Source organism: Pollachius pollachius (genome assembly GCF_949987615.1).
Source record: "Pollachius pollachius genome assembly, chromosome: 1".
NCBI classification, from domain to species: domain Eukaryota; kingdom Metazoa; phylum Chordata; class Actinopteri; order Gadiformes; family Gadidae; genus Pollachius; species Pollachius pollachius.
In genome coordinates this window covers 37770830-37793638 of record NC_136934.1, presented here as the reverse complement: position 1 = coordinate 37793638, position 22809 = coordinate 37770830, and the positions used below count along the sequence as shown (strand labels likewise).

Below are 22809 nucleotides of genomic sequence, written 5' to 3'. Positions count from 1 at the left end.
CATAATAAGCTGTGAGGTATGGCAGAGGAATTGTTGTTCTGTAGTCTTCCCCCCGCACAACAGACACACTGTCCTCCTCTGCGTGTGTCACTTGGATCCACAGATTAACGTTGGCCTCCCAAGGATATAATGAGAGTGTTGGTGAAAGTGCCCCAATTATTATGAATAGTTAAATAATCCCAGCATTGTGCATGTTTCAGTACAGGCGACGTAACCGCTTCCCCTGTCAACACACACAAAACGGGTCGTAGAACTAGGCCTGTTGCGATAGGCAATAAATCAATTAATTGCGCGATAAATTAAAATGAGCGATAATTTTTTGCCGATCGCAACAATTACCATTCCCACTCTTTCTTTTTTTTTAAATCATTGCTTTATTGGCCTAATCTGTGAAGAAATCTATGCCATGAACAGAAATATTATAGGCTTTTATTACACAGGTCTTCTCAATGCCGTGGAACGCTCCGTTCACTTGCATAGATAGTAGTCCGGTAACTTGTCAACCCCAGCGTCTTTGGATGGTAAGCAACGTCAACGTCTTTGGCGGACTATTTCTCTGCTGATCAACACAACGAATGCTGCAGTGCTAACGAATACATTGTAAAAAAGACACACCATTTGAAGTTATTTTTTCGTTTTGGCAAGTAGCCGTGTAATAAGCGGGATAATGTATAGAACGTTGCCGGTCATTATCGAAAATAAGGCAAGACACCTCCGCTGCGCGTCGTTGTCCGGTTCGCACTGTCTGGGCTTATTTTCCCGATAATGACCGGCGTTCTGTACATTATATATATTTACATATATTATATATATTTAGCAGAGTAGGTCTAAGTAACAAATGTCGGGTTGAAATCGGGCTCAGGCTCATAATTACAGGGCACAACGAGTAAACCCCCTCAAGCATTTTTTCTTAAAATAGACTGAGTCCATTTTATTTATTGTTTTTGCTTGTTTTGTTAATTTATTCTAGATATTTTAAATGTCTTCCAGACGTCCAGTTCCAGTGTTCTTTAAAAATAAAAGTTTATTGATCATCGAAAGGGTGTACTTGCATTACTATGCCATTATCATTATATTAGTTGAAAAACTGCAATATTATCGCTTATCGCAATAATTTCTGGGGCAATTAATCGCCCAGAAAAATTTGTTATTGTGACAGGCCTACGTAGAACATTTCTCAAAACGCCTTCCCTTCACCTTTCTAATGGGGGAAACATCCGTAGGACATACACCAATGTACGGACACCAAACCCTACAGGAGGTGGATGTACTCTTACCAGATATGTTGGTGGTGATCTCGGTGAGGGCCGTCTGGCCGAAGCCCTTGGTGGTGCGGGCGCGGACTGAAATCAGGTAGGTGGTGCCGGGGTGGAGGTTGGAGAACATGTGGTAGGTCTCGTTCCTCAGTTTGGAGACGGTTCTCCTCGGACCGGGTATGTTAATACCCGGGTCTGAAGACTCGATGCTCTGGTAACTGATCTGAGGGAGAAAAAAAAAAAAAAAGATGATGATGCTCTCTGCGAAGTCTGGCCCTAAGTGTTGCATTATGGGTAACAGATGCAGCCTTGCTCAAGTGGCTCCGTTTGACACGGGCCAGATCGTCTCTGATCCGCCGTGGGAAGACTGATGTACACTGTCTGTCTCTCATAAACACCTGCTGTAGTTGAATCGATTACGTGATATGATCCACTTGAGTTTTAAACTAATGAGCATTTCTTAATCAATGTGCTGGCTGCTCACGTTGGTTTATGGGTTTAGGGAAGTGGGCCTTAACTGCCATTTGCATTTCAAAATGAAACTGATTCAGGCAGCTGATAGATTCATATGGCAATGTTGAAGGCTAATGATTCCCATGCCTATCTTAGCTTATAATAATGCCATACTTAATGTCTTACTCCTTTGAGGGAACGTCCTCTGTGTTCTGTCCCCTGTATATGATGGATAACTTTCCCAGACCACAAGGTGAAACTCAAACACAAAATACCTTTCGGAACAACAGAACATTCATTATTGCAATCCCTTTGCTGGGGTACTTGGGGGACACTGCATTAATATGACCAGTTTGGCACCATCGAAAGACCCAAGGCATGGAAGACACACACACGCACGCACACACACACACACACACACACACACACACACACACACACACACACATAATGCTGATAAAGCCGAACCACAGGCTCTTAGATGATCCAAGGAGGCGCTGAATGGGTCCTCACAGCTGCTAAGTTTGAAGATAGAATTATGAGCCACCCAGAGACTGAACACTCTAACAAGACCTTGCGTCTCGCCCCACAAAGGCAGAGATAAAAAGACGGGAGCAAGAGACCAGCGCCGCGGAGGGCGCCCTCCCAGGATGCCGCGGTCGATGGACTCCGGCAGACTGGTCAATGGTTTAATTAGAGAGAGAAATGAAGAGGATTTCTATAGTCTGGGTAAAGCCTGCGCGGCTGTCCCACAGAGAGACTTCAGCGCTTCAGATGGAGGGCGGGGCTCAGCCTCCAGTTTTATATGTCAAACCACAAATCCACTTTAATAACATCCTTGAAGCGACATTGGCGAGGACAGGCCAAGGGAGCCAGAGGGCTTGCTTGTGTAGGGACTTCTGATCTATCGCTGTCTGCATTCCTACTCTGCACCACTCTCAGGACAGTTCATAAGAGTTATGAACGCGGAAGGAGGAAGGAGTCATTAGCAGAATGCCTCGGCTTCAGGTGTGGGACTTGTAGTCAAGGTAATGTTGTTGGTGGTGGTGGTGGTGGTGGTGAGGTGGAGGTGGAGCTGGTGGTGGTGGAGGTTGTGGTGGTAGGATGGAGGTGGTGGTGGTGGGTGTGGTGGTAGGATGGAGGTGGAGGTGCTGGTGGTGGAGGTATTGAGGGTTGGATGGAGGTGAATGTGGTGTTGGTTGTTGTGGTAGTAGGGAGGTGGTTGTGGTGGTGGTGGAGGTGGTTGTGGTGGTGGTGGAGCTTGGTAATGCTCATGCCGGCGGTTGGTTGTTTGATTTATTGGTGGGGAAACAATAACAACATAGAACAAGATCTGTGCCTTGTTAGGGGAAGGTAAACATTTCCTCTGAACTGGGTTTTCGTTTTGCATAGCTCAAACACCCACACGCAAGTCCAAGTCAGTTCTTTTGCCGTCTTTGATTACAGGGACCCAATAAGAACAGCACTAGGGGTAACTCATTCAATAAACTGGTTTCATGGAGGCTGACAAATAAGAATGTGTTCCTCCAGACCATGTTTCCCCCACTACTGTAACACGCCCGTTTGAGCTCATTGTGCCTGCAGGTCTCTGAAGGGAGTCAGCGGTCTCCTCTCCTCACCTCGTATTGGGTGATGAGGCCGTTGGGCTCCACAGGCTCCTCCCACTTGAGGAAGATCATGTCGTCGAGGGGTGAGAAGGTGAGGGACTCTGGCGCGATGCCCCCGGGAACTAGAGCGAGGAGGGCAGAACAAACATGCTCAGGGAAATGGAAGCTGATGCTAATTCTGTGATGACCATCTTGTGTCAATATCACCAGGCATCAGAAGCAGAATATATTATCATAATATATAGTATAGTACGGAATAGCTTAGACCATTGTAGTTTAGTATTCTACATTCCAGTACAGTATAGTACAGTAAAGTACATTATAGTATTGCATAGTACAGTATAGTATAGTACAGTGCATTCTAGTGTATAATAGTAAAGTATTGTATAGTGCAGTACAGTATGTTATAATTTAGTACTCGAAAACACTGTACAGTAGAGAAAAGTACAATCTAGTATAGTCAAGTGCACGCTCATGTATAATTCTATACAAAAACAATGTGAAGAACACAAGAATATCCCTGCTCTCTCGCACCATACCATGTTGCTTTTTGTAGTGTAGGTGCATGTTTGATATTAGGATCCCCTCTCTTTAAATGGCAACACAAAACCTTTGGAGAATAGTTCTAAAGGACTCTGATAATATAATATAATAAAATAACGGATAGCTGACAGCACTATTATTTTGAAACACTTCCTTGTCAGAGACCATTATAATTAAGTGTACGCAAACATACAGTATTCTTTATGAAGTCTGATATCTACCTGGCAGTGTCTCCATCTCAATAACCTTTATTTTACTGTGTGGTTTTCTGAGAATAGAAGTCAGCATTAGCTATGACTTTCTTCACAGGAGAATTGATTTCACCCTCAAAACATGCTCTGCAGAGCAGACACAAGACAAAAGAAGCAATGAAAATACGTTTTTTTATTGGATGGGCTCGAATGTAACTCTTGTAATTTGTAAAAAAAAAAGAAAAGAAAGCCTTTCATAGAATTGATAACTACCCCTACCAGAATATGAAAAGGGACAAGAATAAAAGTCATCAAATATTCAGCACTTGTTTATCCTTCAAAGATGCTGTTAGATTGACTGATGATATCTGAAGGTCTGAGGTGTCTCCAGAGCGGGGATTCAAAGTGTTGTGTGGGATGTTAAATGTGGGAGGGACGAGTGAGACAACGATCATTCGAGCCACTGAGCAGGTCTAGAATCCGCCGTCAGAACCCACAATAGACTCATAACAGCGGTGCACAGTAGACACAGCCTTGAAGTGAACCAAAACACATGCTGAACTTTGGCTTAACATGCGTGTCTGTGAGAAAGACCAGCTGCTTCTGCTGGTATGTTTCCATACCACTGCTTTAAGAAATAGCTGCAGCGACATTTGTCTCTGATACTGCACACTGTAAGCCACGGTTCAACTCCGAGTCCTTCACCTGTCCTGGTTCCTTGTGTTTTAAGTAGGATTAAATTCAGGGTGTGACATAGCAGCGGTTTATGCAGCAATCGTTTGAATCATCGCCAGGTCGCCTTCTTCTGTGTGTCATCCCCCCCTTCTATGTGTCAGCCCCCGCCCCCCTCATGACTTACTGTCTTCCTCGGTCTGGAAGGCGACCTCCCTGCCCTCTCTCTTCCCCTCTGGGTTGGACAGAGCCAGACGGACGTGGACGGCGTGGTAGGGCGGCAGGTCGCGGAGCGTGAAGCGAGACGCGTTGTGCTCCACCGCCAGGCACTCGCGCACGGTGGTGTTGTGACCGCCGCCTCCGCCCGCGGTCGCGTAGCGGAAGCACAGGGACACCGAGTAGGTGTGACAGCGCGTCAGGTTGAACGCCAGGCTCTCCCACTGCAGAGACAGCTGCCTGGCCTGAAGGTCCGTGGCAGTCAGGCCCCGCAGGGCACGCATTGGTTCTGAGGGGGGAAGGAGTGGAGAGGAGGGGAGGGATGGGGGGGAAGGGAGAGGGTAGGAGAGGGAGGCAGGAGGCAGGAGGGGAGAGAAAGGGAGGGATTGGGGAGGAGAGGAGAGGAGGGATGGGAGGGGAGGAAAGGAAGGGAGGGGGTAGGAGAGGAGCGGAGGGGAGGGATGGGGGAGGAGGGGAGAGGAGGGGAGGTAGGGGCGAGGAGAGGAGAGGAGTGGAGAGGAAGGGAGAGCGGGGGGAGTTGAGGAGAAGAGAGGAGAGGAAGGGAGAGAGAGGGGGGGAGAGGGGGAGGAGCGGAGGGGAAGGGAAGGGAATGGAGGGAGGGGAGGAGAGGAGAGGAGAGGGGCCGTTTGAGGAGGGAGGAGGGGAGAGGAGTGGGGTGAGGGAGGAGGGAGGAGGGGACAGGAGAGGAGAGGAGAGAAGAGGGAGGGAGGATGAAAGCAGGAGAGATAGAAAGTCACATTAATCCCCAGAATTGATAGGTCTTTCCAGCACGATCTCTGCAGCTGTCGGCTGCAGCTAGATGACGCGTGTTGTCCTGCTAGGACATGAGGGGGGGGTCGGGGTTAACCGTCAGCACGACACACCCAGGTCCCCGTGGCAACACAGGAACTCATCCCAATTAGGCTAATTAATCGGACAGGCTGTGGGTAGCTGCCGTGGTCCCACCCGCCCTGCCTCAGAGCCAGCGACCCACTCGACTCTCCAGTAGTTATGCTTCTCTGCCTTGGGGCTGCAGTACAAGCTAAACACACACACACACGGAAAAAAGCTAACGCCAACACAAGGGCATCCAAATCCTCTGGTTAGTTTTACTGCTGGGTCAACGCGGCGGTCAGATCACATATTTTTAGTAGCTGCTAAATAAGTTCTGGTCACTGCTGTGTTACCCCCACCCGTCCCTTGTGTCTCTCAGATCCACTGATGAAACAACAGTTCAGTCTGTTTCCTCCTCCCACCGGCTAGCGGTACAGAGACCCTCTGTCCCCCGAGGCACAGGCCGGCCACTGTTCTGGACGGACGTCGGACAGGAAAACGCTGGGGGTGGGGGGTGCAGGAGGGGGGTAAGTCAAGGACGACCCGGCCTAATATCAATGAAGGCATTTGTCAACGGCCATTATTCACTCAATCGATGGGGCTTTTTAAATGTATTTTCCCCTGCAATATTCTCCATAATGTATCGTATTGCCGTGTTGCGGCCTACGGTGTGAGCTGAGTAATGGGCAGGGCCGGCCGGGACCCGGCAGCGGGGATGTGGAGCACCAGGGAAGCTCGGCACGCTTGGAGGTGAGGTGCCAAGGTCTTTGCCGTTTTGCTCCGACTCGCACCCTCGAAGGGGTTCTGACTGCACTGCAGATTTGAACTAAAATAAGCCGCTAATGCATCAATGAGGAGCGCGGCACAGACATTGAGCACGGTAAAAAATACAGAAAGGGATTTGAAAGGCGCCAGAGACAAATGGATTTGTGCTCAGGAATATTCACACCGCAGACACACACAAACTTATTGGCTTATCTTCATAAATGGTGCTCTTCTTTTTGGGGACATTCTGTCATTGTTCCCAACAACAATAAACACTCACTAACAAAGCCCCTATGTTATTGTCTCTCTTTGCAAACATTCAACCGTTGAGAGGGTTAGTGTTTTCGCCAGCATGACCCACGGCAGGTCTACTCTGCCCTACAGCTTTCTATAGCCTTTCTCGTAACTTCCTCGTACGCTGTGTGGAGGTTTATTGAGACGGCGCTGATAGATACGCTTCATCCAGACGCCCGGACCCAGCAGGACGCGGTGTGAACAATTCTCTGAGTGTGTTCCCTGATTGTCTTAATGGTGCAATTGATAGTCTTTGAGGTGAGGCCATATAAAGAGAGGCATTTAGCCTCTGAATTAATGAAGGCGGCGCCACAGAGGCAACAGTGTCATCTTTGTTGGACTTCTCAAAATGGACGTTTGTGTCGGTTCGGCCTCGCCTCGCCGACCCGATCTGGTCTGATGCCATCTCCCCCACCTGTGTGTTGGAGGGGGGCCAGCCTGAAGCTGGGCTAACGCCCCGGGCTCTGTATTAGCAGCTCAACTAACGCGGCTCAGCAGGCGTGGGGGAGTGGAACGGATCCCAGCTGTTCCCAGTGCGGGCTGTGCGAGGTCCATCTGATCAAAGCTCGGACCCAGCGGTCCCACTGTTATAGCAGAACTTCTGTGGATGGCTCAGAGCCTGGGCAGGAAACCCAACACTGAAAATAAGCGGGGTTAGGCCTCGTTACCTATTTCGTTGCGGACAGATTCAACAGAAGACAACTTATTTGCGGTAGTTGATCAAGTTTTCAGGAGGGGATCTTAATGGCTTTATTGACTTCACATACACCTATGCAATGTGTCTGGACACATTGCTGCCTGGACAAGATTCTTTAGATGGTCTTCCCCCCCGGGAAAAAAAGTTGAGTACTGCTGGCCGATTCTGTGTTTGTTGTTAGCCAATTACACACCTACAGATCCCCGCCTCCAGCTACGTGATGGGTCAGAATAAATATGAAGCGAGAGAAAATGAATTGCCGTGGTCAGCTCGATTTGAGCTTGTCCGCGATGCCAGATCAACCCCAATGTCCAATCACACCTTTCACTCTCAGGTGCACTCATATCCCTGCATGAATGTATTCATAAGTATTCATATACCTTGTATACATTCAAATATCGCCATGCATTACTTTCATATACCCTCGTATATACTCTCATCTACCCTGAAATACATTCACATGCCCCCATATTAACATTCATATCCCCTTATATATACATTCATATCCCATCGTAGATATTCCTATCACCTCATATACATTCCCATCAGCTTATATTTGCATTCATATTCCCTTGTACATAAATTCATATCCCCTCATATATACATTCACATCCCTCGAACATACATTCATATCACTCATTTCTTTGTATGCCTCGTACAGACTCGACAGCTACACTCGGCGAAGGGAAGTCAGACACTCCAAGGTTCTCTCTCTTAACAGGAGGACAGTGTGTTCATGTCAGTCGTATCCGTTCTCTCTCTCCCCTTCTCTCTATCCCTCCCCTTCCCTCCCCCAGAGTGTGTTCATGTTAATGTGCCCTTCCCTCCCCCCGAGCCAGCGGCGTCTCCCGCCGCCCCGGCCGGCCCAGTGACCCGGCAGCAGGTGGAGCCCCTCTAATGGAGTTTGGGGACAGAGCGCACTACAACTGTTCTCTACTCCGCCGTGACGTCGTGTGAGCCGGGCGGGCGAGCGAGGGCGGGTGAACGAGGCATCAGGCTGCTAATCACAGCGTCGGCTCATCACACACACCTGCGTGGCCGCTTGGCGGGCGGAGCCCGTGTTCACGTTTACGGCCATTAGTTTAACAGCTCCCACGCGAGAGTAGAGGCCCTGCCGTACTCACAAGTGGTGCTGTGGGCGTCAGTGTGTGCGTGTGTGTGTGTGTGCGACCTAATGGAGTGGGTAGGGAAGATCCAGTCTGTCATCATGGCATGAATCCACTTCTGGAAGAGGAAAATCAACCTTTCAGTTTTTTTTCTGCTCCCCCAGCTAGCGAGGTGCTCCGGCAGGCCTTCTGTTCGCCGCGCTAATTACCAGAGAGCGGAGATGGCTTCGGGAGCTCCGCCCGCTTCGCTCGTGCTGTAACTGAATCAGCCCGTGGCCCCGGGGGGGGTCAGCAGAGGACCGGAGACCAGATGGCTTGGGGCCGGACCTGCGGGACGCCGGTTCCCCTGAAGGTCGATGAAGGTGAGCCGCGCTCGGGAGGAGAGTCCTATATATCCAAAGGTCCTTTCATGTGCCGTAGAACTTAAGCCAATGAGCACTCTGAATGAGCGCTGATCATGAGTGACGTTTAACCACAAAAAATAAACAATGGGATGAATGTTGTCTGTTTATTTTTTTTTGGTGGGGGGGGGGGCAGAACGATGGCAGCGATGAGGAAAAACTTGTTACATTCTGTGATCCGTCGCTCAGTATTCTCATAGCTTCGGGGGGGGGGGGGGGGACATGCAGACAACATATGTCACGCCCTTGCGCTTCGTTGCTTACATCTCATGTTTAGCATCGGAGGAGAACATAAGTTACATGGACGCTCCTTCTCCATGACAGTCATTAAAAGGTCTGCCTTCAGAAGACAATAAGAGACCTGCTACACTTTGAACCTACTCCCCTCATCTGCGCTTTTGTGCTTCTGTACATCTGTGCTTCTGTACATCTGTGCATTTATGTGTGTGTGTGTGTGTGTCTGTGTGTGTATACACACCCACAGCCTCTATACCTATACATGCAGCGTGCCTTGGAGCTTAAGCACATTTTCTGTAGTGTTATTTCTTTTGACATCACAATGATACTACTGTAGCCTCAGCCCTCTCTCTCAGTATAAACTGAGTAGAAGATGAGTCGGAGCCGAAGCCGTTATCGGCAAAAACCGCATCAAACCATTTTTTCATTTTTTTTTGCCAAATGTTTTACCCCAGAATTATGTTTTTAATCTCCACTTTGTCACTTCAGCTCCACAGTTCGGAGATTTTGAAGTGAATGTGCACTTTTCTTGTGAAGATAAGTGTGTGTACCACACTCTGAGAGGCTACACAGAGCCATGCATCAGTTCCACTCTGGCTCAGCAGCAGCAGATCATCAGCCGAGATGTAGACCAATCGTTATATAAGACTTTTTCTCAGAGTCCTGCTGTTGGACAGCTCTGCTGCTTCAGACACGACACACGAAGGACAGAAAGTGTATGAAACAGGAACAATCTTCAGCACATTTAACTAATGTCGATGACTTAATATTATCTAGGTACCCAGCAGATGTTTCTTATCCAACGTGACCAAGTGAATTAGGATATAAGTAATTAAGGAGCCGGTGAAGGTGAGGGCATCATGTATTGATGCCCTCACCTTCAAGTAGGTTGCATCAAGCTGGATGACCGCATCCAGCAAGTAGGATGCGGACATCCTGCTTGTTGGAATGGAACCCAGAACCCTTTGGTCAGGTGTCAAACACCCTAGACACTACACACAACATTAACTAACAGTATTTACAACAGTTCCTCTCACAATCCCCCCCACACATCACAGGAGAATGTTGTAAGAGCACAACGCAACTCCCTCCACCCCCTCTTGAACCTAGCGGTAGCTCGCAACTCACCTGCACACTTGGTCCTGCTGACGAGGGGGGGGCCGGGAGGTCCCGTGCCCCCCTCGCCGGGCCGGGTCAGTAGGACGCTGATGTGGTACTCGGTGTCTGGGTCCAGGTGCCACAGCTTGTAGGTGACCATGTTCACCCCGTGGATCTCGGACCAGGGCGACTGGCTGGCGCGGTACTCTATCTCCTTCCTGATGATGGGGCCGTCGCCCAGGATGGAGTTGGTGTTGAGCTGGATGATCAGGTAGGTGGAGCCGCCCCGCAGTAGCTGGGGCGGGGCGATGGGCGACGGGGGGACTGTGCGGCGACACAAAGGAGAAGGTGTTTAACTGGATTGTTTTTATTGCATCGCTGGGAACGCCGGGAGCCGCTCTGAAATAGTGGAACCGGGTTTTGTTGCTGAGGAGGTAAATAGAAAATAGATGGTTAAATGATGTACACCGGGGGGAAATAAACGCCTCATCTCCAGCTATGTCAGCGCCGAGTGAGACTTTTAATGACCCCTTGAGGCGGCCAAAATGTGGAACGGTCAAAGGTCAGTCTGTTCAAACAGCATCTCTTGGTCAAAGCGAGTAATGAGACACGGAGTCATGGCATAAATCTCAGCCAGAGGAGCAAGTGAAACAGCAGCTGTGAACAGTTTAAGGAATGTGTGTGAGCCCTGTTCCTTTAACCAGGAATTTTACGCTGTATCTGTAAATCTTCATCGTAGCAAGCACTGCCTTTTACTTCTACAAGTCGACAAGGATGAAAGCAAAAGTGAAAGCACCACTACCGGTGTAAGTAAAGATTGCCAAGCAAGCAAGTATTCATTTCAGAGCCACCGGTTAAATGTCAGTGAGTGGCAGACCCCAGCCACTAAGCAATTACACAGACAACAGTCTGTGTGTGTGTGTGTGTGTGTGTGTGTGTGTGTGTGTGTGTGTGTGTGCATGTGTGCGCATGTGTGCGTGCAAGCATGTGTGTGAGTGTTCATGTGCTTGTGTGTGCGTGTGCGTGTGCGTGTGTGTGTGTGTGTGTGTGTTGGGGGGGGGGTATTGCAGAAGAAAATGAGGACAAAGATCAGGCTAAGATCTGAGGCCGTGACTAAGCCCTCGTTCCTGCAGAGGCGCTGTGCCTATTATGGCCGTCCTCCTCTCTGAGGGCTTCCATCGTTACCTCCACCTCACCCCTGCCTCCCTGCCTCTCTCTGCCTACGACTCGGGCTCTTCTGTGGGCTTCAAATGACTGCCTCTGTGCTAAAGCTCCAATTGTAGGAATTCAGCAGCCAGCCAGCCAGCGAGTCCTCCAGTAAACAGCTCTCCCACTCCTCTCTGACAGTCCAGGGCCAGGAGTTGACGTAAATATTCTGTTTATACCCTCACTGTAATATTCATGCGGTTTTGTTCTATTAGTCATATCTTTAGTTGGCATGTACTCATGGTTTTGTCACCACATTCTTCATAGAGATCATTTGTAAACATTCAGCTTTTAGTCTTTTTAACACTTACCTCAGTGCTCGCTCGCATTTTTGTCGAAAGGAAGTGCTCAAGAAAGTATGTTACGGTAAATGGCTTTGATGTTTTATTCATTACAATCTCCGAAGAGAAGCAAGCATTTCACTTCTTTAACATGATGCACACTGTGCACCAATTCAGGAGCATTGGCGATTAAACTGAGTGATATGAGCTCTTCAAGGGACGTATAAGTCTCTCATTTTGTGGATGTGAAATTAAACAGAAGATAAATTATAGCATGGACGGGGGCAGTTTGAGAGGATTTAAGCTGTGACGGCCTGTTCACCTTCTCTTATATATATTTAACTTTGCTTCACAAAGTTGGTTGTGTCGCTATAAGTGAAGAGAAGGGAGGTGATAGGAGGTGTGTGTCACCATGAGTGAGTTAGGGAGATGATAGGAGGTGTGTGTCACCTTAAGTGAGTAGAAGGGAGGTGATAGGAGGTGTGTGTCACTTTAAGTGAAGAGAAGGGAGGTGATAGGAGGCGTGTGTCGCTTTAAATGAGTAGAAGGGAGGTGTTAGTAGGGAACAGTAACTCCTCCGTGTGCATGAGTGCCAGGGGATGTCACAGCTCCCATCACCGAAGGCCGGCTTTACCGACAGCTGCAGGCGGGGTTTAGTTACACCTACACAAAGAGGACGCTCTGTTGTACACTAAAGTATCACCACACCCCACATAATCCCTACCTCCCAATCTACTGCCGGAGATTAACTCACCCCTCACTGCTCTCTCTCTCTCTCCTCTAACTCGTTCTCTTACCCTCTAACTGTCTCTCTTTCTTTCCATCTCATACTCAGCGTGCATAATGTGTGTGTGTGTGTGTGTGTGTGTGTGTGTGTGCGTGTGTGTGTGTGTGTGCGGCTGTGTAATTATAGTATCTCTCATCTCGTACAGCATCTCTCATCCCTCACATAAATCTGTTTAAGGAAGCAATTGGTAGGACAAACGGACAGCGGAGAGGTTGGATGGATAGACAGAGAGAGAGTGAGAGACGAGTGGTAAGCTGCTGGGACAGTGAGACCTCACAGAGAGCTCTTTACTCAAAGATCTTCACTTAAAGCTCCTCACTCACATATCTTTACTCAGAGCTCCTCACTAAGTGGTCCTCACTTATAGAGCCTCACTCAGAGCTCCTAATTTAGAGCTCCTCTCTTAATGCTCCTCACTTGGTGCTCCTCACTTACTGCTCCTATCTTAATGCTCCTCACTTACTGCTCCAATCTTAATGCTCCTCACTCAGAGCTCCTCACTTGGTGCTCCTATCTTAGTGCTCCTCACTCAGAGCTCCTCACTTGGTGCTCCTCAGTCAGAGCTCCTCACTTGGTGCTCCTCACATAGAGCTCCTCACTTGGTGCTCCTCACTCAGAGCTCCTCACTTGGTGCTCCTCAGTCAGAGCTCCTCACTTGGTGCTCCTCACTCAGAGCTCCTCACTTGGTGATCCTCAGTCAGAGCTCCTCACTTGGTGCTCCTCACATAGAGCTCCTCACTTGGTGCTCCTCAGTCAGAGCTCCTCACTTGGTGCCCCTCAGTCAGAGCTCCTGAATTCGTCCTCAGTCAGAGCTCCTGAATTCGTCCTCACTCAGAGCTCCTGTCCCACTCCACCTCTCCTGGTTTGATCTGTTGAGCTGCTTATGTTGTTCTGCCTCGGGTGATATATGTAAACGAGGAGCTTGAAAGAGGCTATTGGTATAAAAAGTGAGGGTTTATCTTGTTGTTGTTTTCCAACCAAAATAATCCCTTGCCAACCTTAAAACTTAAAGCTAAATTAGAAAATGATTGATGACCCTGGTTGCTGATCATCCTCAGTTTCAGACTCTTTCACTTTAAGCGTGTCATGAGCGCGGTGCCTGCTGGCCCACCATACTGTGTGTCTGTCTGGCTTTCTGTCAGCGTGCAAAGCAGGCCTGATGGAGACCAACAGAGCAGAAGATGAGAATAGGGAAAGAATCGGAGGGACAGAGAAAGAATAATGAAGAGAGGAGGACATAGAGAGAACGAAAGAGAGAAAGTGAGAGAAAGAGAGAGCAACGCCAACCACAGCGGGAGAGCGAGAGGTGGAGGGAGAGAGAGTCCGAGTGATGCAGCGTGACACAGAGAGAGGATAAGAAAGAACTGAGAGTCCGACTTCACCTTTAACGACGAGCTCGGCGTAGTTGGAGACCCCGGAGCCCCGAGGCGACTGGGTGACGCAGCGGTAGAGGTCCTGGTAGGAGCGCTGCACGCCGTCCAGCTGGAAGGACGCCACGAAACGCCGGTGACTCAGGTGCCTCACGGACGCCACGGACGCCACCTCACCGCTCTGCCTCTGGGAAACACAAGCACACACACACACACACACACACACGCAGGCACACGCACATACAGACGGTCAGAGAGAGAAGGACGAAGAGAAGGACGGATAGACAGGCAGATAGGCAGGGAGACGGGCAGAGCGATTGTTTAGATGGACAGACGGTTACAGAGACAGATAGACAGATAAACAGACGGATAGATAGACAGTTCTCTAGATGGATAGATAGACGGACAGGCAGACAGACAGATTAACAAGGTCAGGAAGAAATAACTAAAACACTTAAAACCCTCCCCTCCTCCACATCAACATGTACGCACGCAAACACACACACACATACAAACGCACACACTTCAGAACCCTTGTGAGGCTTAATAATAACCGTAGCAAACCATGATGCATTTAAATGATTGCCATCGCGGGCCTTTGTTAGTGGGATGGAGTGATTAAAGAGGACAATTGTGTCAATTTGATAGAATGGAACGACCATCTAACCAATTTAATCATGGAACAAATGAGAATGAACCGCACGTTAATACCAGATATTATTATTAATATTTCATCCCTAAATGGAGGATTAGGGGAGATCAACCACGCACGTTTTCCCCCTCAAACTAAACACACATTTAATGTTCACCACCAAGCCGTAATGATGACGATGAATTCAAGTTTGGAGAGAACACGAGTGCCCATGTGGTTCACTATGCAGTGCAGATAAATAGGAACTGTGTGTTTTAGTGTGGATTGCTTGTGTGTGTGTTGTGCTTGTTTGTTTTCTGAGGGAACAGAACAACAGACAAAGGAGAGCGAGAACATGAGGCTCCCCTCACAGCAGCGGGTCTCACGAGGACCCAGGACCCTACGACAACAACAACAACAACAACATGTTTGAAACACAGGGAGAGGGTGGCTTTGAGTGCAAGAGATGGAATGACAAAGAGAGAGAGCTAGCTAGGGAGAAAAGAGAGGAAGCTGGAGAGAGGGATGGAGAGAGAGATGGAAAGAGAAGAAGGGAAGAGAGAGAGAGAGAGCAGGCTATATCGGTGTGCAGTGTGTGTACGCCTTGGAGCAATTTCTCACTTGGTTTCTCACTCTTAACGGACGCTGGCATCTCCAGTCTCAGTCCCGATAACTTCCACTACAACATGACTTGACTGGTGTCGCCAGTTAAGGTCGCTCTCTCTCTCTCTCTCTCTCTCTCTCTCTCTCTCTCTCTCTCTCTCTCTCTCTCTCTCTCTCTCTCTCTCTCTCTCTCTCTCTCTCTCTCTCTCTCTCTCTCTCTCTCTCTCTCTCTCTCTCTCTCTCTCTCTCTCATACTTAAGGGTGCAGCGTAGCATCCGTGGTCTGCCCGGTTTAACGAGCTGCTCCGGTGCCCACCCCAGGGCTCCATTGGGAGTCCTGTGGTTTATGCTATAGCATCCCCCTGAATGCGCTGGAATTGTGTTTATGAGCCCCGAAACAACCACAGACCGCAGCAACCACAGGCCCCCTGTTCACACTCACACACACCACTGATGAGAGCAGTGCAGTCCCCGAATCTCATGAACACAGGAAAAATGCCAGCCGACACCTTCAGCATCATCTCCTGTCTATATCTCTTTACTATGTTGCTTTATCTCGTTACTATCTGTCCTCAAATCTTAACTATCTCTCCTTATTTCTTAACTATCTCTTGACATCTCATAACTATCTCTACATGTCTCATAACTGTCTCTCCTCATATCTTAACTATATATCCACATATCTTAACTATCTCTCCATATCTCTCTATCTGAACTATCTCTCTCTCTTTTCTAAGCTATCTCTCCATATCTCATCACTATCTCTCCTAATATCTTAACTATCTCTCCATATCTCTCCTTTTGTCTTAACTATCTCTCCATACCTCATTACTATCTCTTCTCATATCTTAATTATCTCTCCATATCTCCCCTCATATCTTAACTATTTCTTCATATCTCTAAACTATCTCTCCATTGATCTTCTTATCCATATCTCTGATATCTCTTAACGTCTCCTGTTCTCATCCAGCCCGTCGACTGTAGAGCACAGCTTGGGGAAATCAGACCCAATCAATTAAGCGGGTGTGTGTGTTGCGTGTGTGCCTGATGTTAAACATAAACAATCTGGCGGCGGCTAATTGGTGAGGAAATGACAGAGCGATCCGTTAATCCGGCGTGAGTCAGATGGGCTGCAGCTGCAGAGCCAACCAACCAGCGGGCACGTGGGGGTGGAAGATGATGGCGAAGGCATCATAAGAAAGGAGCGGGGATGGGAGACCCCGATACTGTTTTGCTGTGCCAGGTAAACCTCTGAGGTGTCACCTTCATTACCATCTGCTGTGACAACAATAGTTGGAAGAGCATCCCTCTCCCTGTTAACCAGATGATTATAAGACCGTTAAGATGGCTTGGGAATGTTTGTTTTCATCGAGAATCTGTTCTACACAATTCAGAGGATTGAGCTCATCTCAATCAAACAGGTATGTAAATCACGTTACGGAACTTGGTGTCAACCATACGTTTTGCGCCTGCTCTGTTCCTTTCAATAAGAGACAAAAGGAGAAGCCGGGCATTGCAGCATAAAATAAAGCTTGCACCTTTTATGGCTTTGAACTCTCCTTCAGACCGTAGAGACAGTGGCTCCCACCAGAGTTGGACTGACAGACGGCGTGCCAGCGAGGCAGTGCGGCCTGACAGAGTGCCCGCTGGCAGATGAAGAGGGAGATATCCCCATATCAGATGAAGAGGGAGATATCCGATGCAGAGCTTCCACTTGAATTGGATAATGGCACGCGCCACCCGATGGGCTCAAAAACCGTGAGGCCCTTGGGGGGCCCTCCTCACACACACGCCCATCTTCGAGGATTCATTCTGGATGGATCCTTCAAAATATTCCTTTTACATAATTACAACAATTCGTCGGTTGCAATAATAACACAGATAACGCTTGACGGCTCAGACATTAACCCAAACCAAAACACACTCAATTTCACTAAATGAAAAATAGAGCATTGAAGGAGTCTTTGTTTGTATAGGCTGCACACCGTGAAGAGGAAGGCACCCACAGGAGTGAAGAGAGAATAGTCTCATCATTACTCAACTGACCTCCAGCAGGAACTTCTCAGCTTCTGCTGCGCGGCCGGCTGCCACACACTGAAAGGTGGCGTTCTGTCCCGCGTTGATCTCCTCATCGCCCAGCCGGGAGAAGTGTGGTGCCTTATCTACAAAGACAGAAAATAGAAACATATGATAGAACAGAGGAAGAAGAGAGCTCATAAAATACCTTTCAAATACCGGCCAGACGGCAGCACAAATAACTATTTCATCAAGGTGTTTTGTTCTTTTCATCAGAAAAATAAATGCGAACGTGTTTGGCAGGCAGCAGATTGTACCATTCCTGGATGACAGATTTAGACAACACCATTTTTTAATTATGCATTTCTGCTATTATCCAGATGTCAATCCTTCAATCAGTCGGCTAACGCATTTATGTATTTACTTAGCTGGAAAATTTTGAAACAGCGATATGTTCCTGTCTTCTTTTATCAACGGCCATTCAATAGTCGCCAGAATGAAACTAGCAGAGCACAGTATCTACAGTCGCCCAGGCCACTGAGGGAAGGGCGACGGATCAGTCCTTCACAATTTTGCTAATGATGTCCCAGAATGCTTTTTACCGCTGAGTCACTGAGTGTGGGAGCAGACTCTATGATTAACAGAGGAGCACGGAGAGCTCAACCCCTGCTGAGACAAACCGACGAGAAACAGGATTCCACATCGCCTGCCATTACAGAGAAAAAAAACATATGGAAGGACAATCTGACCTGTCAATCTAGATGATTGACAGCTGAAGATGGCAGAGCAGTGGGGAAGAGAGGGGGCGTGAGGGAGGAGCAGATGTTTTGGCTCTCAGCCATTGGCTGTTTAGTTGCATGCTACATTGTGTTGCGATCTGGCACAGGAAGGGTGACATCCTATTGATGGTGTTTGTGTAAATAGGAGGGGAGATCTGCATGAATGTGTACCCACAGGTGGCCATGTTGCCTTCAAGTGACTATCCCCTCATAAGGTTAATTCATAATTCATGTCGGAGAGCCAAACATAAGCAAACACCCAAACAAGCGTGAATGGAGGGGAATGGTAGGGAAGGGAACAGGCTGTTCGCTTGGCAAGGAGTGGCGCGTTATACAGCTAAATGTGTCAGATCTCATCCCCAGGACCCTTTAGCACCATCAATATTTTATTTGCCTGCAACACTGGTTATAGAGTCAAAGACTCAGGCTCAGGAGGGGACAACAGAAATGTCAGCTCTGCTCAGCGGTTTACCCACAATGCACGAGGAGGAGCTCGTTCAGCAGGAGTGGTTTGCCTTCTACTTTGAAAACAATTGACTTTGATTTTTAGTTATTTCCTTGACTCCCCTCCCTCTCCTCGTCCTGGCCGTGAGCCACATGAGACAGCAGGCCCAGGTCTTGATGAGACTCTTCATTATTTAATGGTCACAGTGGGAGCATGTAGAATCTACCATCTGCTGTCTCACAGAGAAAAACACCAAATCTCTGGGTGGTACATGGGGGGAGGGGGTGGGGGAGTGAGGGAGTGAGGGAATCAATTTCCTTGCTATTGTTTCTCGTTTAGACAACATAGCTGCTGGTGGTTCCACTCTTAAGAACCATAGTCTCAGATTACGCATTTGCAATATGCGGAAGCAGCTCTAAGAATTTGGTTGTTTTCCAAGGACGAACAAGGAAACATTAAGGTTTTAATGGTCAATGAGGGACCTTGAAGCAGAGTGGACCATTACTGTAAGAACAGTCCTCCCTCGCTCAGCAGTTGGTCAGGAAGTTTGTAAGTGGTGGTGAGAGTGGCCTTGTTCTGGTTTTAGGCGCAAGAATTAGTCACTCAAGGACTGTGCACATGTCAACCTTCTGTCATTAAAAGATGGCTACAGCCTAAAACACAGAAAAGTCTGAACGGCACCGCAAGGTCACACAGGAGAACACAGGTTCAAGAATCTTTACTCTTTTTGTTTGTGTGATGGAAAACCTGAAGGATGTGAACTCTAAAATGCAACTCTAAACTACTTCAAGGCCAGAAGGAAAACAATGCTTTTAGTGGAAGCAGTAAATGGGAATGTGCACTTTTCCTTTATCTTGAAAACGTTCCCTTAAACGTCTCTGCTTCTGAGGTAGCTCCCGTTGCTCTCAAACAACTCTGTGTATTCGTGAGAGCGTAGTAACAGTGAACCAGCCTCTCCTGCGTCGGTACCTTGTGAAGCTGGTGTTTATGAAGTGCAGAAGGAGAGAACCACTTACAGCAGGGATAGGTAAGCAGCATGATGTCGTCGATGGCGATGTAGCCCCGCCCATCCCTGGATACCATCGCCTCGATAAGCACCTGAGGAAAAAACCCATAAATGTCAATTGTAATTTGTGCCATCAGTGAAATCTGCACAGGAACAAAGCGTAAGACACTTTGAGAATGTCAGGTCTCCGGGTACCTCTGTCATGCCAGAAACACACGGGCACGCTGCGACGCAGCGAGAGAAGCGAGGGGGGCCATTAAAGCAGAGGACCGAAGAGATGGATACATCTGGCTACTGTCCTTGGGGCCCTCAGAAATAATGGCTTTACCAGGAAGCGCAATGTATTTTATGAGTCATGGGGCCTATTGAGCATTCTGGACACAGGGCGCCATGAAGCCATAACAGCAGATAATACCAGCAGCACAGGGTCATGCGACTCCAGGGATGGGGGACAGGCCTCCACACGAGGCCCGTGAAACAATAAGGTGGACGGTCCGTCCCATGAAACCTAATCAATATCAAATCACCATCCCTGAGAATTGTGGGGGAGTTACGAGACACTGGGGGTTAAGGGCTGCCATTACCGCACCAAGGACGCCTCTCCATTGGCCTGTTGTCAGGATGGCTCTGAGTCATCGCTCACCACAATGGCTCCAGAACCAGGTTACCAAAGGGTGCTTGTCGAAAGGGTTGCATTTTTTTTATGAAGTTATGACATGCAAAGTACCTTAAATTACCATGGATACATTTCGTGAACATTTGGCCAATTTAAATGTTTATAAACTGCCGGTTTAAAGCTCTTCCATCATTCATAATGGGCCTTATGAAATACTTTTATGGTCACAGAAAAGGTAAGTGAAACAGGTGGATGTCAGCAATACCTCTCAATTCAGCAATACCTCTCAATTAGTGACATACATAAATGCCCGATAGCATGGTTAGGTCCAGGCTCTTGTCATCTTGTGTCTAGAGAACGGAGACTCCCTTATGCCTGCATGTGCCATTCATCCTCTGCAGCTCATCCCGTGCAGCAGCCCAATTTCTCCCACGCCCAATTTCATTACACTGACTACTGGCGGCAATCTGATTCGAGTTATTGGTACTTGCGTACCGTGATGCGTACGGCTCCGGCACATCCTACAGCCAGGACAAGGACTACGAACCCCAGCCCACCCACTACCATGCTTAAGAACTTGGTACTGACCTCAGAAAAGCTGAAACCATACCCATCGTCCGTCGCAGGCTGAAAACTCTTCAGCTCAGACTGTAAAGAGACAATTAATTATTCTAGCTCCTATTTCTATATTGTAGCACTTGTTTTGTACTCAAATGATTCCTCCACTTTTTGGGTTAGATCTTCATTGTCAAATGCACTTTGCTTTGGCAAAAAAGCGACGGCTAAATAAATGTAAGGTTATTTGAACATGTTGTTTGTACAAGAACACCGTGTAGGTTATCTCGTGGGTTCTTTGCTCTACACCTTAGAGGCACAAGGACCCACCCAGGACCTCTGCCACCATTCCAGTCTTTTCTTAGTGGGCAGGACAGAAATAGCCCGGCCCTCTGGACCATAGAGGCTCTGTTACAGCAACAATCGGCATCATAACCCTGACCGGACAATGACCCCTCCCTGGGCTGTACTGTGCCCACGGACCTCCATTGGATGTGAAGAAATTGGGGTTAGCTGAGAGGCCTGGGCTGAGAATGAGACAGCTCAGTGTGTAATGCAGTCAAAGCAAAGCTAAATTAAGCTTAAAGCGGTGAAAGAGGTAGGAGGAGGGGGGCGGGGGTGGTGGCACCAGTAGAAGACATTGTGGGGAGGGGAGGGGTTGAACGAGGGCTAAGGACGGAGTGGGGCCTGATAGAGAGCTAGAGCGACCCTGGTGAGTCTGCAGACGGGTGCTTGTCTGGCTGGGGGTTAAACCTCAAGGCTGAGCTGCTGCATGTCGGAGAGGACGGGGGAGTCTGCGTGATGTGTGGGGGGGGGGGGGGGGGGGTGGGAAGAATGTAGAGCCGTTCTCAGTCTGCTTTGAAGCGTTTCATTTAATTCGATCATGTGATCATATGTTTCTTTTCCTTTAGTTCTTTCTTCATTGTTTTTTATTCTTTATCTTTACAATATTTAGTATTCATTTACATTTTTTTTAAATTTTAAATTCAGTGTGTGTGTGTTTGTGTGTGTGCGTGCATGTGTGTGCGCGCGTGTGTGTGTGTGCGTGTGTGTGTGTGTGTGTGTGGTGTGAGTGGCTGCATGCCTGCCTCTGTGTGCGAAAGCAATTCATCAATATTCTACAACTTGCACTGATCACCTGTAGAATTAAAGCAAGAGTTCTAAAGACAGAATTACTCAGATATTTAGACAAACTGCTTGTCTTACTGCGATATTCAGACAAACTGCGGGTCTTACTGTGATATTCAGCCAAACTGCTTGTCTTCCGGTGATATTTATACAAACTGCTTGTCTTACTGTTAGACAAATACACACTGCTTGTCTTAATGTGAGACACAGCCAGTGCGTGTCTTACTGTTAGAAACAGACACATTGTCTGTCCTACTGAGACTCATGCAACTCAAAGTACCTTGAAAACTAATTGAAGGTGCCATTAATCTAAGCAGAGTAAAGGCGCTCAGTATGAAATTGATTGCAGGTAAATCCATAATTGTCTTCACTATGACACAGGAGGTTATTTGGAAGGATGTATAGTGAGCATATATTTTAATAAACAACCTGCTCACATTTTCTTGATATCCTAAATTAATTAATCCACGCCCTCCAATACATTTCAATCGTCCGTTCTCTGAAAGGCAAAATAATATATTTATTAATCATCCGCCGACAAAAGTTACATAAAAGTTGTGCACAAAGTGATTCACAGCCTCAATAAAACATATAATTCTAGATTTTATTTAATCACCGGCTAATGTTGAAGGGGAATGTTGTCAAATCAAAAAATAATTTATTTTTGCCATAAAAACCTCCAGTATCCACTGATTTCACACAAGGCCGGCGACGCCGTGAGGCGGCAAGGCCTTGCACTCATCATTACACCCATCAGAGGGAGAGATCACCGTCTGACACGCTCACACACCAAAGGTTGAATGCTCAGGTACAGCTACCCAGGTGGAAAATGCCACCGGACGAGAGTCAGTGTCTGAAGATACTTAGGACACCGTGTCTAGAATCTCAAATGGTTCCCGGCCACGTAAAACATTTTCTATTTTCCGTCACCACAGGCACCTGCCTGGAGGTCTCAGCAGGGGCTGGGAGGGAATATACGAGAGATTACCAGACAAAGCTGAAACATAAGTATTCTAA

The 22809-nt window shown here is 47.9% G+C and overlaps 1 protein-coding gene across 1 annotated transcript in view; it reads right to left on the bottom strand.

The window, feature by feature from the left end:
- The window catches only part of ptprub (protein tyrosine phosphatase receptor type Ub), a 134173-nt gene that overhangs the window by 42808 nt on the left and 68556 nt on the right, over nucleotides 1-22809 (bottom strand). The window contains exons 4-10 of the mRNA XM_079753610.1: nucleotides 19504-19585; nucleotides 17294-17409; nucleotides 14027-14201; nucleotides 10401-10694; nucleotides 4910-5227; nucleotides 3329-3438; nucleotides 1278-1479 (exon numbers count right to left, since the gene is read on the bottom strand). Coding sequence (XP_079609736.1) covers nucleotides 1278-1479; nucleotides 3329-3438; nucleotides 4910-5227; nucleotides 10401-10694; nucleotides 14027-14201; nucleotides 17294-17409; nucleotides 19504-19585 — 1297 coding nt within the window. The remainder of the gene's footprint in view (nucleotides 1-1277; nucleotides 1480-3328; nucleotides 3439-4909; nucleotides 5228-10400; nucleotides 10695-14026; nucleotides 14202-17293; nucleotides 17410-19503; nucleotides 19586-22809) is intronic.